At 48.6% G+C, this 13885-nt stretch overlaps 1 protein-coding gene across 1 annotated transcript in view; it reads right to left on the bottom strand.

Moving 5' to 3' along the window:
* GALNT14 (polypeptide N-acetylgalactosaminyltransferase 14) overlaps positions 1–13885 on the bottom strand; it is a 92340-nt gene that overhangs the window by 28787 nt on the left and 49668 nt on the right. The window contains exon 3 of the mRNA XM_074168237.1: positions 8502–8600. Coding sequence (XP_074024338.1) covers positions 8502–8600 — 99 coding nt within the window. The remainder of the gene's footprint in view (positions 1–8501; positions 8601–13885) is intronic.

Here is a 13885-nt window from a genome sequence, read left to right as displayed (position 1 = left end):
GATTTTGGTAAAAGCCATAATTCTCTCCCTACTTCAGATGCTTTGCATGTCAATGTTGGGGTGGGGAGAAGAAAGCCTCTGCCCCCTAAGAAACAGCTATAGCGGGAGCCCTAACAGCCAGGCCACCCCGGCACTGCCAAGGCTCACACCAAGCAGGGTTAGACCAACACCACCTCACCAACACCCACAGCCTACACCAAGTATTAGAAAAAGTGGCTGAATGCCCCTCCTCCTGCTGGGGCACACAGAACAATTTAGATGTGTCGTTCCCACCTGTCAAGTGTTTTTTTTTTAATTATTATTATTAATAGGTTTGTTATTTTTAAAAAAAATCCCCATATGTGAGAGCTGAGTTCAGCAAATTACCGCAGCTGAGCGTCAGTACAGAGAGACAGGAGAGCAATATCATGCTCAGTGGAATATTTAACAAGCGCTGATTGCCTGGAAACCTAACTTGGTGAAACCTGCAGGAAAGAAACAGACTTGTAAAAAAGCCAGCGAAATAAATAAATAACCTGCTGAGAGCAGGAGAGGGGGAGGCAGCGGGCAAGCTGAATATTCAGAGCCTGCCTCTGCCCCGTCTCCCCTGTAGATTCGCCTGCCAGAAGTGCAATGCAGGGCTTAACTCTGCAGGAAGGTGGTCCAAAGGGGCTGATTCCACTTTTGCTGATACCAGCAAGAATAACTCAACCAAAACCCAGCTGCACTGGGCTCTAGACTCAGGCCTGGGCTCATAACGGCACTCAGGGACTTGGAGGAATTCCCCCCCTCCAGGGCACTTCTTATGGAAGAAAACTCAGCACGGACTGTTTTCAAGGCGCTGGGCTGGGGAGATGTGCAGCCCCATCTCAGCTCAGCTGCGGGCTCCTACTGTTCCCAGGCCAAGCTGTTGGCTGCCAACCCTGTGCCTAGACTTGCCACCTTGTAAATCAGGGAAGATGTCCCCTGAATGCCAACGATGGGCATCTGTGGGATGCAGAGGGCTGACCAGAGCAAGAGGGAAAAAGTCAGCGCGCAGGCTGAGGCAGGGGCCTCTCCAAGGCTTGCCCCAGCTCCATAAACCATCATCCTTCCATGGGCTTAATGACAGATATCACCATGGGTGACACAGCATCCCCCAGCATCGAAAGCAGCCTCACCCAGCACCATCACAGCCAGCCATCTGCCATCACTTAGTATCACAGAATTGAATCATAGAATGGTTCGGGTTGGAAGGGTCCTTAAAGATCATCCAGTTCCAACCCCCCTGCCATGGGCAGGGACACCTCCCACTAGACCACGTTGCTCAAAGCCCCATCCAGCCTGGCCTTGAACACCTCCAGGGATGGGGCAGCCACAGCTTCTCTGGGCAACCTGTTCCAGTGTCTCACCACCCTCATCACAGGAAAGAATTTCTTCCCAAGATCTCATCTAAAACTCCCCTCTTTCAGTTTAAAACTGTTAGCCCTCATCCTATGGCTCCCCTCCCTGATCAAGAGTCCCTGCCCATCTCTCCTGTAGTCCCTTTAGGTACTGGAAGGGGCTCTAAGGTCTCCCCAGAGCCTTCTCTTCTCCAGGCTGAACAGCCCCAACTTTCTCAGCCTGTCCTCATAGGAGAGGTGCTCCAGCCCTCTGAGCATCTTTGTGGCCCTCCTCTGGACCCATTCCCACAGGTCCATGCCTTTCCTGTGCTGAGGACTCCAGAGCTGGACACAGTACTCCAGGTGGGGCCCCACCAGAGCGGAGTAGAGGGGCAGAATCACCTCCCTCGACCTGCTGACTTCCTTTGTGGGACTCACCCACAGCGCAACACTATCCCATACCCCGAGTGAACAAAGCCCTGGTGAGGGTCCTTCAAAGGATGGGTCCACCATGGCTCCAAGGGACTTGGTGTCCGCTGATTTCCGCGGGCTTTGAGCTCGTTATCGCTCTTGCGAATCCGTGCGCAGACACCTGCAAGCCCCAAAATTGTGGCCGAGCTGAGGGCCACTTGACACAGGCACAAAGAGATCCGAGGCAAAGGCTGCAACACTGTGACCACAGCCATGCTTCCCACCGCAGCACAACGGCTCTTCAGCAAAGCCAAATTCACGTCTCCAAAGCGTTTTCTACCTGGGCTCTATTAATCAGGTGATACCGCACCCATGATAAACACCCCCTCCTGCAGCGCTCCTCAGGGAGGACAGGAAACAGGCACCCAATACGGCACATTTTCAATGTTACAGGGATTTTTTTTCTGATTTTTTTTTTTTCAGTTAGGCTATGAAAGCACTTTTAAAAATTCAAAGACAGCTTTTCTATTACTTGTGCCTTTGCTCAACTTTGATATCTTTTTTCTTATACTTTCTTTTCTTTCTTTATGTGTGTGCATGGCTTTTTTCCTTTCATATGGATAAAATCAGAAGACAATTAATATTATAGGGCTTTGAAGTCTCCCTGTTATTTATAGAATTTTTTCCCTGAAATCAAACATAGGTAGATATACTGCAGTGATGGGCATATTTTAACAAATCAAAACAGCTTTTAAGTTCTGTTGAGCCAGAGATCACAACACTTTCACCTTTAAATTGCCAAAAGACCTGTTACTATCAAAATGAAAACTCATGCCTCTAGTCTAGAAAGTGATCACGCTTATTCAGCTCCCTAAGACCAGGTTCACTGCTGAATTATCTTGAAAAATTAATGCTGAAATTTTCAATGGATTTAGCAGACATTATGCAGCTGTAACCACGGAGAATTTCACCTTAAATTTTCCATCGCACAGTCCTTCTTTCATCTTCCTCAACAGTTTGTCAGGATCCTTTTCTACCTACCCAGAGGTAAGCACTGGCTTCCTGGATTCAACAATTTCACCTCCAAATAAATACCAGTGCAAAAGTCAGCCTGACACGTGAGACATGGAAAACGTTTGCAGGGAGGAGTTCAGATCTTCTGACCAAAGATCGGTATGTTTTTGGTCATCACCCAGAACACCGGTTGTTTTAGAGACATCGATCCTCGGGAACTCACGAACCCATTAATTCTCTCCATGGCAACATATTGGGACTTGTTGGAGAGGGGGTGGAGGCGGCGGGGAGGGGGGGAACCCAAACACTTTGGGAGTATAATAAAGTGCTGAAAGGGCAAAGGGTCACAATTATCGAAATCAGACCGAGAGCGCGGAGAGAAAATGCCCGCCAAAATGAACTGCTTCAACAACCCAAAATGGCTAATTATGTAGGAAGAGAGACATCACACCAAGAATAACCATAATGAGCTTTGATTACACTGCGGCTCTCGCATTTTATTCTTTCAAATACCCACCAAGCTCTTTGAAATTCAAGAGTTCTCTTATGTTAACATCAAAAGGTAAAAGCGCATGGAGGGCTGTGTACTTAGTCACTGTGAGAGATGATTAGCAAATTAAGAAAGAAAAAAAAAAAATAGTCCTGGGTTTAAGCAAAAAAAAAAAAGTAAAAAAAAAGAAAATAGTCGGCACAAAGTGCTAATTATACAGTTTCTGCACAACACCTGGCTTGTTTTTGCTTCTTTAATCAGGCTTGTTTCAGTTATGGCACAGACTCTATACGGTGCCACCGCTGCCTGAGGAAGGAGGTGCGTGGCTTTGTCATTTCCCTGCCTCAGAAGGGTCTGGGTGCAGACAAGGCAGGGCCACAAGGGGAAGGTGCAAGGTGCTGGCTGTCCAGGACGTCACTTCTCTTACTTACCAGAGCCAGAAAATTAAAGCCATGATATTCTCCTCGCTAATTAACAATTTAAATATTTGATATAGTATTCACAGCATTCACATCAGGACTTGTGCCAAAGGATGTGTTTTGGTTTGTCAGTGAGAGGTAAATAAGTCTCTTTGTTTCTGTTCTGAGCTCCCCAAGCTGCAAGTTTGAAGAATAAACAAACGCAGACCACTCAGTAGCTTAAACGGGACTGTCTCACGCTCTACCCGACAGGTTGCTGGCACAACAGCCTCCTACACTCCTCTCCTGCCCAGCCCGCAACACTGCTGACCAGCCACCAAGCTCCCAAAATTAACTTGCTGCAGAAAATCACAGCCTGATGGTCTCTGATGGTCCAGGGAGCAGAGCATCACCCCAGGCTGCCTGCAGTTCTGCCTCCCCCAGCCCTGGGCAGCATTTCTCTCCTCATCACTCTCAGGGATGTTTCCCAGGGATGGAGCACGCACCAAGCCTCGCTCCCTGCAGACCTCGGCATCAAGCCCTGAAAGCACGATTGCCCGCCCAGCGGTGGCCACATCTCAGCCTGCAGAGGAGGGATGGGAAGGGAAGAGGATGATATTCTCATAAGCAAGGCATGGAGTGTATCCCCCTGACCACATGGGATGACACGAAGGGCAGGCACTACTACCCATCGCTGTCAAGAGCGCCAGCACCCAGCCTGGTTCCAGGTGTTGGAGCCTGGCCATCTGCTCCTTCCCCTCCAGTGACTGCTATGGCCTTCGGAAAATTCCTAAGCTCTCCCTCTGGAGGAGCTGGGCAGCTAGACCTGGGCAATGAGCTGGATTCCCTTCCTAAATCCAGACTAGCATAGGATGGAAAGAGAGAAAAGAAGAAATTGTGGGGTTTTTTTTAAAAAAATGCTTCTGTATTGTTTATTCTTTCCCTTGCTCCTGCCTTCCCTCCTTGGCTTTACTCACAACGTCCCATCCCCATACTGTTGGAGACTCTCATCATCTTTAATGTACTGGGCCTTGGAGCTTGAAATACATGAAACTGAATGACGGGGTGGGGGATAAGAAACTTGACCAAGGTCATTTGAAAAGTGAGTTAGCTGAAACAAACACCCAAGGGCAGTTTCTTCGCTGTCTGCAGAGTAAAAAAACAAACAAACAAACAAAAAAATAATCTCAAGAGCTACCTTGCTATTCACCATCTCCTCCTTCCTGGCCTCTTCTCCCCTTTTCTACTTCTCTTTCTTGTGACACCCAGCTCCTACTACCTGGACACTTGTTTTGTATTCACAAGCATAGTTACATATGTATTTATAAACACTGACTACATCATTTGCAGAGATTTGAGCATTCGATTAATTTAGCTTTTCTTTTTTTTTTCCCCCCACTTCTTTTCTTCCAGCTGGCAAACGGTCAGAGAAAACATCATGAAACTTTTAAATTAATTCATTATTCAACACAGTCCACTAGCTTTTCTCAATAGCTCTGACGATGCAAATTGTTCATAAATGGACTGTCACAAAGGCTGGCAACATGACTTGGGTACGTGGTGCTGTGGAGACCACGTGCAGGTGCCTCTGCTTCACGGGTCAGAGCACTCGCATCCTCACCCAGAGCTGAACGCGACACACTGAGCCTGTGACACAGCTCCGCCTCAGCACTCGGTGAGTATTAAAGCTCTCAAGCACCTGGGAAAAGGGCAGGAATAGCAAAATCCCTCCTGCTCCTCATGTGCGTGGGTCCCATCTGCGAGAGCTGATGTCCATCCCTGCTAGAGGGTGCTTTCACCAGCATTTCCCCCTGCCACCCCTCCATGTTTACATGGGGTCCGGTAAGAAGTGCTCCCTTTCGGGGGAGACAGCACCCCATCGTCCCACGGCTTTGGACAAGCCAAGAAATGTCCCTCAGCCCTGTTTCTTGCTCCTGCCATGGTGGTTAACTGACAACATTCATTCCGCAACAGGGCTGGAAAATCCAGCTCGCTGGAACTCAGAAAACCAGGTTTGCAACTCAAAATCTTCCACCAGCCACAGACAAATCACCTCTCTGCTCCTCAGTCTGTCCATCTGTCACCTGGGTTACACCAAGAGCACACCATGGAGATGCACTGGGGAGGACAGGGTAGAAGAGGTGCCCATTTTACTCACTGCCGTGCCCAAAGCACTTGGAGACTCTTGGCCACAGACTGCTCCGAAAGGCACAAAGCAGTGTCAGGAGGACAGAGTTTGCTGTGACTAGCCATGGAAAATGATCCATGTTGTTACAGCCACCCTGGGATGGAGTCGTTTGGAAGATCTAATTAAACTAAGCATTTGCCAAGCAAGGGGTGGGGGAGGGAAACCAGAGCAGCCAGAAGGCACAGCAAATTAACCTACAGAGGCTGAGGCGGCAGATGAGCTCTCAGCTGGGTCAAAAAACAGGCAAGGAGATGGCAATACAGGCAAGGAGATGTGCACAGTCATGGCTGGAGAGGAGCAAAGCAGGAGCTGCGTCACCAATTCCACTTTGCCACCAAGGCTGGTACCCCTCGGGCCAGCTGTATCAAAGCAAGCCTCTAAGTACTGCATCCAGGAGGAACACAGTGAACCCTGATGCCAGGAGGCCACCTCCAAACCATGGGAACCAGAAAAAGGATGGGCGGCTCAGGATCTCAGCCCAGGCAGAGGGCAGGGGAGATGGGGACCCCAAGGCTTTCATCTCAGTTTCTGGGATCAGTCTCCAAGAAAGAGGGCTCAGAAGGGACCCCAGAGCTGTGGAAAACCTCCCCAGAGACAGAACACAAGCACTGGAATTTCCAGAGCACGTGACAAAGCTGTGGTGGAAATCACATGCAACCGAGCAAGGAAGGCAGTAAAGCCAACTAATAAAGTCAAGCAAAGAAAAAAAGAGGAGCAAGGAAGAAAGTCTTTTCATAGCTGGAAATCAGAAACTTCAGAGGACAATAACCTAGAGGAAGAAGGAAAAATTCAAACTACCTGTCTTTCTAACCTTGACATCGTTGCAATGGACAGTTCTCTAATGAAGCCAGATATGTGGGTCCAGGCATAAGAGCTGTATCATGGGTCTAATGTCTCTCACGTGACATCACCCATGATCGTACCTGCCAGGCACAGTCAAGTGCTGAGTTATGGGGAGAAATAAAGTCTATCCCTGCACTTTACATGTTATAAGCATCCTATATCTCGGGGGCTAGAGCACTGCACTTCGCTTTGCCTTGCCACCTCTGTTACAATGGGTTCTGGAGGATGGGAAAGGCACTGTAAAGATAAAAGAGAAGGTCTAGGATGAAGGAGCTGGTACACAGCACCACGTGTCAGTGCTATGACACCCAAAATCCACACACCCTAGAGAGAGAAAGCAGTGATAGGTTATTAAGCATGAAGCGAAGGAGATGGGATTGGGCATGAAACCATAAAGCAAAGCAGGAATTCAATTTCAGGACTGTCAAACCCGCTTGTGACTCCTTCCTCACCTGAGGAAGGATGCTGTTTGCAGAAAAGAGCCCAGCGAGGACGTGATGGTGACCAGGGCACAGCTGAAGTCCTATCCCCTGACCAGCAACCCCACTCTGACCAGTACCAATGATGGCAAGAGGTCCCTGGAGATGCCAGGATTTAACTGGCAAGGCTTGCAGCACATCACAAACCTTCACTACGTGGGCATGAAGCACACCTGCAAAACACTTATCACTGGCACAGAGCAGAGCACGCCCAAGCTTGTCACATAGGAACCCACCAGCCGAGACCTGGAGGTAGACCCCTCAACGGCCACTAAATCTTCCTACATGAGAACTTGCAGACTGGAGGCACACACTGGGATTAAGCGCTGATTTCAAAAACCTGCGGTGAAAACGAAGCCTTCAGTCTATCCACTACAGCAAAACACAGCCAAGAACAAACCAACAAATGAAGGAATGGCCGTGTGCCCAGAGCGCTCCACCGTGTATCCAGAGGCGTACGGAAACAGTCCTTGAAAATCCAGTCTGCATGTGCACCATTAGGGCTTCTCTAATTAGCAAGCCTTTCTGGCACTTGTTGGGTCACTGGAGAAGCTCAAACAGCAGTGCTGGAGTAGACATCTGCAGAACAATAGCTGTCCCCAGAGGGCTGGGACAAAATACAGCTGAGCACCGATATCCAGCTGGATAGGAAACCTGTTATCCCAGGCTCTGTCTAATCTGCTGCTCCCTGAAGAACGCCCCGTGCTAGACCCTGAAAAGGCAGCACAACTACTTATTTTTCTGAGCATCCCACCACAAAAACCTAATTCTCAGAGAAGAGCTAATTCTCCCAGTAAGCATTTGAGACCATTGCTGGTAGGTCCAGTCATAGAATCACAGAATCATAGAATGGTTTGGGTTGGGAGGGACCTTAAAGATCATCCAGTTCCAACCCCCCTGCCATGGGCAGGGACACCTCCCACTAGACCACGTTGCTCAAAGCCCCATCCAGCCTGGCCTTGAACACCTCCAGGGATGGGGCAGCCACAGCTTCTCTGGGCAACGTGTTCCAGTGTCTCACCACCCTCACAGGAAAGAATTTCTTCCCGAGATCTCATCTAAATCTTCAGTTTCCTCTTTCAGTTTAAAACTGTTCCCCCTCGTCCTATGGCTCCACTCCCTGATCAAGAGTCCCTCCCGACCTCTCCGTAGCCCCTTTAGGGACTGGAAGGGGCTCTAAGGTCTCCCCGGAGCCTTCTCCTTCTTCAGGCTGAACAACCCCAGTCCCATTGGGCGCAAAGAGATTCTTCCTTTATTCATGAAAACCTCTACTCCACCTCGGTTTTTTTAAAAGCTTTTATAAATAAGACCATTTCCAGCAAAGCTGGAAGCTCTTACCTCCGAATTGTCCTTAGCAGGGTCGACCTGGCCTCGTTGTGGAAGGTGATGATGACGCTGGTGGGCGGCAGGTCCTGGCGATAGCGCAAAGTCGTACACCTGGGGAGGGAGAAAGAGGAAAAGGCCGTTCAGGAGCTGGAATTCAAGGGAGGAGCTCACTTCATTAACGCAGGCAGCAGTATCCATCAGAAGATGGTCTGCCAGCCACTACTGAAAAAAAATAATAATAAAAAAAAGAGTTTTTCTGCGTGAATCCTTTCTGAAGGAGTCCAGAAACTGCCAAGTAAGTCATGGAGGATTAAAGCAGCAAAAAAAGAGCTTAACTGTCATTAATAGGGCAGGATGAGAATGGAGGCACCCAGCTTGCAGCCCTCTTCTCTAACCATTGCTTCCCAGCCAGCTTACCCTCCTGGCACCGCCAGCTTCCCACACCAATGGGCGGCGGGAAGATAAAGACCCTTGTTTTTTATATCACAGAATTGTAGGGGTTGAAAGGGACCTTCAGAGATCATCTAGTCCAACTCCTCTGCCAGACCAGGGTGACCCAGAGCAGGCTGGACAGGAACGCATCCAGGGGGGTTTTGAATGTCTCCAGAGAAGGAGACTCCACAGCCTCTCTGGGCAGCCTCTTCCAGGGCTCTGCCACCCTCACAGTAAAGAAGGGCATTATATTAGTTAGGGCAATTCCACCTCCAGCAAAGATACTCCTTACTGACTTTAGCACAATGGGATCAGAAACGGGTCCTTGACGCCACAGGTGAGGTGCTTGCAGAAGGCCAGCTGCAAGTCTTACCCTGCCTCGGTGGCTTTCTGAGCTTCATGGGGCTTTCAGTATCATCTCAGAAGTACTGGTTTATTGTGATAAGGTGTATTTTTCTTTCTTAGATTGAAGCAGTGGCCTGAGCGCTCTCGCACCCACCCAGCTGGTGGCACCAGCAGAGGTTAAGAGCATCATTGCAGCTCCAGCTCCAAGCTGCCTCTCCCCCACCTCCCAAGGCAGCAATTTCCACCAGCCAGCTGCAAGGTAAGCCAAGTCCCCTTTCTAAATTGATTGTTTCCTTATTCATTCTGCCTTAATAGCATAACCTCACCTCAGGGAAGATCGGGATTTAACACCTTCCAAGCCAGCCTGCAGAAGGTGAAAACCCACAACTTCAACCACAGCCCCAGGAGGAAACCTTGTAGACTCTGTAATGACTTTGACCTTTAGCTGATGAAATCTGTGGCTTTTATAGACTGACACCAACATATTCCTAGCTCAGGAAATCTGGATACACCTCTTACATCTGTGCTGCTCTTTCCAGGTCCCTGTCAGCCCCTGTGATGGCCTTAAGAGGATGCCACACCAGTGGCAGGTGGGCAGCTGGTGCCAAGTCTGAGGAGCTCCTCATCACAGCCATCATGCCCCTTCCCATCCATAAGGCACTTGCCCGCTCTTGTGTTACTGCCCAGGTGCTACCACTAACCATCCTCAAATAAAGCAGGAAAGAGAACTGAAGAACCACTCTTTCAACAAAACACCAGTTTCCTCCTCCAAAGCTCTGGCCCACGGTATCTTCAAAGGCGAAGCAAAAACAGATGGAAAAATTAAGGTGGGGATGGGGAGGAAAAAGCAAGCAACAGTAGCCGAATGCTGCTGGTTTATGCTGTCAGCACAGCATATTGCACCTCAGAAATGCCAAAATGCCTGAGAAGCTCTTTTTAATGAGGTTTTTTTCACCTTTTTTTGGATTTTGCAATTTAAATTGCATTTCCAATTACTTACGAAGTGACATAAATGAAAGGAAAAAAGAGTGAGCAACAGGTGAAATAATTCCAAAGATAAGGAAAGAAAAAAACATTTGCAAGCTTATACTAAATTGGTTGCTGCCTTCTCTCATCAAAACCCTTCCCAAATCCTGCCTCCGCTTGACCAAAGCAGATTTCTCATTACTACCCTGTTCTTTCAGCATAGTCACCAACCCCCAGAATTCGTCATTCAACCAATTCTAATTCTAGGTCCATCCTCAAAGGACACTGAAGTTGCACGGTCCCTCCGCATGCGCGAGAAAATTCAGTGACATTGCCCCGTGCAACAACACCCTCATTCATCATAGTTACATCTCAGGGATGCTAAAAGCAGTGGGTTTCTGAATTACTAAACAGCACCGGGTCGTGCCCTCAGCTGCTCAGCTGTGTCACGGTGGCCCTTTCCATCACCAACTTCAGCTGAACTTTGCCAACTTGATATGATGGGAAAGAAGAAGCTGCTGGTGATGCTGCTGCTGGGAGCCTGGTTTTCCACTCTCAGGCTCAGCTCCTGCTCGCTTTGCAGAGCTGCAGAGACAGACGACGATTGCTCTCCCTCTGCTATTTATACACCGTTATCTCCCAACCCTTCCCAGATGCGTGTCCTCCCACCCACTGCCAATACGACACCAGGGAGAGGGGGGGCTTGTGTGGAGCAAACAAGGGGAGCTATTTCTGGAAAAGAATGAAAGAGTGTGGAAAATACAAAGCCATCAATACTTTACTTATGTTATTACGACAGTTAAGAAGCTAATAAATAAAGCCTGGGCGGATGCGTGCTGTATCACCCACCAGTGGGAGTGCCAGGGATATTGCACGCTGCATGAGCCCACCAGGGCTGTGACAAAGGCTCCTCATGCATGACAACTACTTGATTTTAAAACTCCAGATGTCTAGACACCCAGACCAGCCTAATTAGACAACATGCACGAGGAAACCACTCAAACATCACATAGAGAACACTCCAGGGCTTGGTCAGTGGCTCTGTGACTCACGCCTGGCTCGTTGCATCCCAAAGACTGGACTGATGCTACGGAGTGGGCAGGGACCTGGTAGCACCCCCAGCCTCACTTCACCTCTGTGACCAGCACTGGGTCACTCCCCGCCCCAAAAATCAGCCCAAAAAGGGTCAGGCTGAGCTGCTGCATCTGCCAGGGCTCCTCCGGGGTCCCTGTGTGGCCCCGACTCTGCCCTTGCTCAGGATTTTCCTCCTTCCTTCAGGAACCCTCCCAAACTTCCCTCCAGTTGGTCCCCCTTCTTTTTTTCCTTCCCTTCCTCCCCCAGTGTAACTGCAGCTAAACATCCTGGCTCCTCAGAAGGCAAATTTCAGTTTAAGTTGTTGACTACAAGTGTTTTTTTGGCACTTGCTTGGGTAATAAAAACCACAGCTTGGAAAAGCATTAAATCCAGCATGTCCAGAATTATTTTGTGTGACAATTACATCTGGGGTAATTTCAATTTAATACCTCACTGCAAGTGAAAATTGCAGCATGCAGCCCTAAAATTGCTGTAATAATGAAAATAAACCTGCTAAGAGCTGCCTGTGCTACCTCGGGCTGTCACTGGATAAACGTTTTGTGCTGCTTATGGTATTTTCATAGGTTACCCAATTGCCAAAAAGAAAAAAAAAACAACAACAACAACAAAAAAAAAACCCCACAAAAACACCACCTAGAACATTTTCAGGAAAACAATAAAATTTGGAGGGTTGAGGGGTTTTTTTGAGGTTGTTAAAAAAAAACAAACAAACAAACAAAAAAAAAAAAGAAAGTTGGGGGGGGAAGTCATAGCTGCATTGCTTATTGTTGCAGTGTGTTGAAACTCACAGGCTGAAGTCATGTAAAGTTTCATACTTTGAAACCTTGCAGCAGGACCAGGGAGCAACCTTTGCACAAGAAGTGCCAGCAGGAATCCCGCCAGGCTGAAGTGCTGGCAAGATGGGCTGCTCCACCAGCTCACAGCATCTGGGGGACCAAAACAAGGCAGAAGCCAGGCTGGCCTACCCTAAAAATCCCAGAGAGAGCATCCAGCTGGAGAAAAAAAATTATTATTTCCTCTTGCAAATCCAGCAGTCTAACTTCCATCTGATGGAAAGTTTAACTTTTCTGTTTTAAGATTATTCCCCATTCGAATTTGAAATAATTTCAGAATCAGAAAGTTATGAGTGGGGCATTTCAGCTGCATCTTAGGAAACACCTTTGGAAAATCCCAGCCTGGACTGGCTGCTTGCTGTAAGTCCTTCAGGGTGGAAGGAGCAGAACATCTCAACTCCGTATTCCCAACATGCCGTTAACACATGGGCACCTTGGTCATACCATTGTGCCTAAACCCTGTCTTCGAACTGAAGCAAAATCACAGGCGATTTCCATGAAAATACTCTGAAAATAGGGACCCTGGGCATGATGAGACTTAGACCTATAAGCAACATACGCGGCGAATCGTATGGGAGCTAACAAGTTCATAGATCTTACTGCTGGACAGGACCGTGCGCTGTCTCTCCTGACCTCTGGGTAATATAGTCTTTGGCATTTTTCCCAGTTATCTGTGCATTTCTCAGTTCCCCATGCATTAAGTCCAGTGACTTCAGTCTGACTGCAGGGTACCTTTCAAAAAATCATTACTTCATGCCCTCCAGAGGTGGAAAATTCAAGAAGCGCCGTTCACGTTACAGTCAATACATCAGTCTCATACAACAGCATAAATGGGATACGACAAAACGGTATTTGCATGACCGGAGCACACAGAGGGGTCAGTGGCCTTCTTCATGACCCTCGTCACCACCCTCGGCTCTTCCTGGCTTTTCCCAAGCCATCCTTTCTGCATGTCACCTCAAAATATTTTGTCACCCAGATTTGAGAGACCTTCCAATTCCTACTTCATATTCCCAAGGTATGCCAGCACCTCCTTCTACAGGTACACTTTGCACCCCTTCAATTAGGACAATTCCTAGCAAGGCTGCCACCTGGAAGGAGGGTTGACCATGGTCTGCCTTGCTGCAGGTCTCCAGCACTCACTGCTTGTACATCCTGCACTTGGGGTCAGGTCTGGGACAAAAACCTACCAAGAAAGTTCTGGGGTTTCTTCCATAATGCTAAGAACTTTGATGCTGAGCACTCCACCAGGACACACCACAATTGGAGCATGAATGTCACTGCTCAGAGCACATATGTGACCTTTGTGGCACTATAGGAAGAGCAATGGCTGCCGGGATTGCCACCAGCTAGAGACCCTCTGGCATCTACCCTGGTCCTGCAGATCCACCTCGGGTTGGCCATGACCACAGGCAGGTTGGTGCCATGGAAACACCAAAAGGCCTAGAGCAAAGAGAGGCTGAAAAAACAATTGGAAGGTGGAGGACTCTGGAAAGCAGCATCTATCCTGATCCTGCAGATCCACCTCAGGTTGGCCATGACTGCAGGCAGGTTGGTCCTACCAAAACACCAAAAGGTCTAGAGCAAAGAGAGGCTGAAAGAAACAGTTGGAAGGTGGAGGACTCTGGAAAGCAGCCATGCCAAAAGGAAAGAAGGAGGGAGGAGGAGTCAGGTGTCAGCTGGTGATAGCCATGTAATTGCAGGGAACTCCAGCTGAAGTTCAGC

This window comes from Numenius arquata, chromosome 2, assembly GCF_964106895.1.
Source record: "Numenius arquata chromosome 2, bNumArq3.hap1.1, whole genome shotgun sequence".
Classification (NCBI taxonomy): domain Eukaryota; kingdom Metazoa; phylum Chordata; class Aves; order Charadriiformes; family Scolopacidae; genus Numenius; species Numenius arquata.
This window is presented reverse-complemented; position numbering and strand designations above follow the sequence as displayed.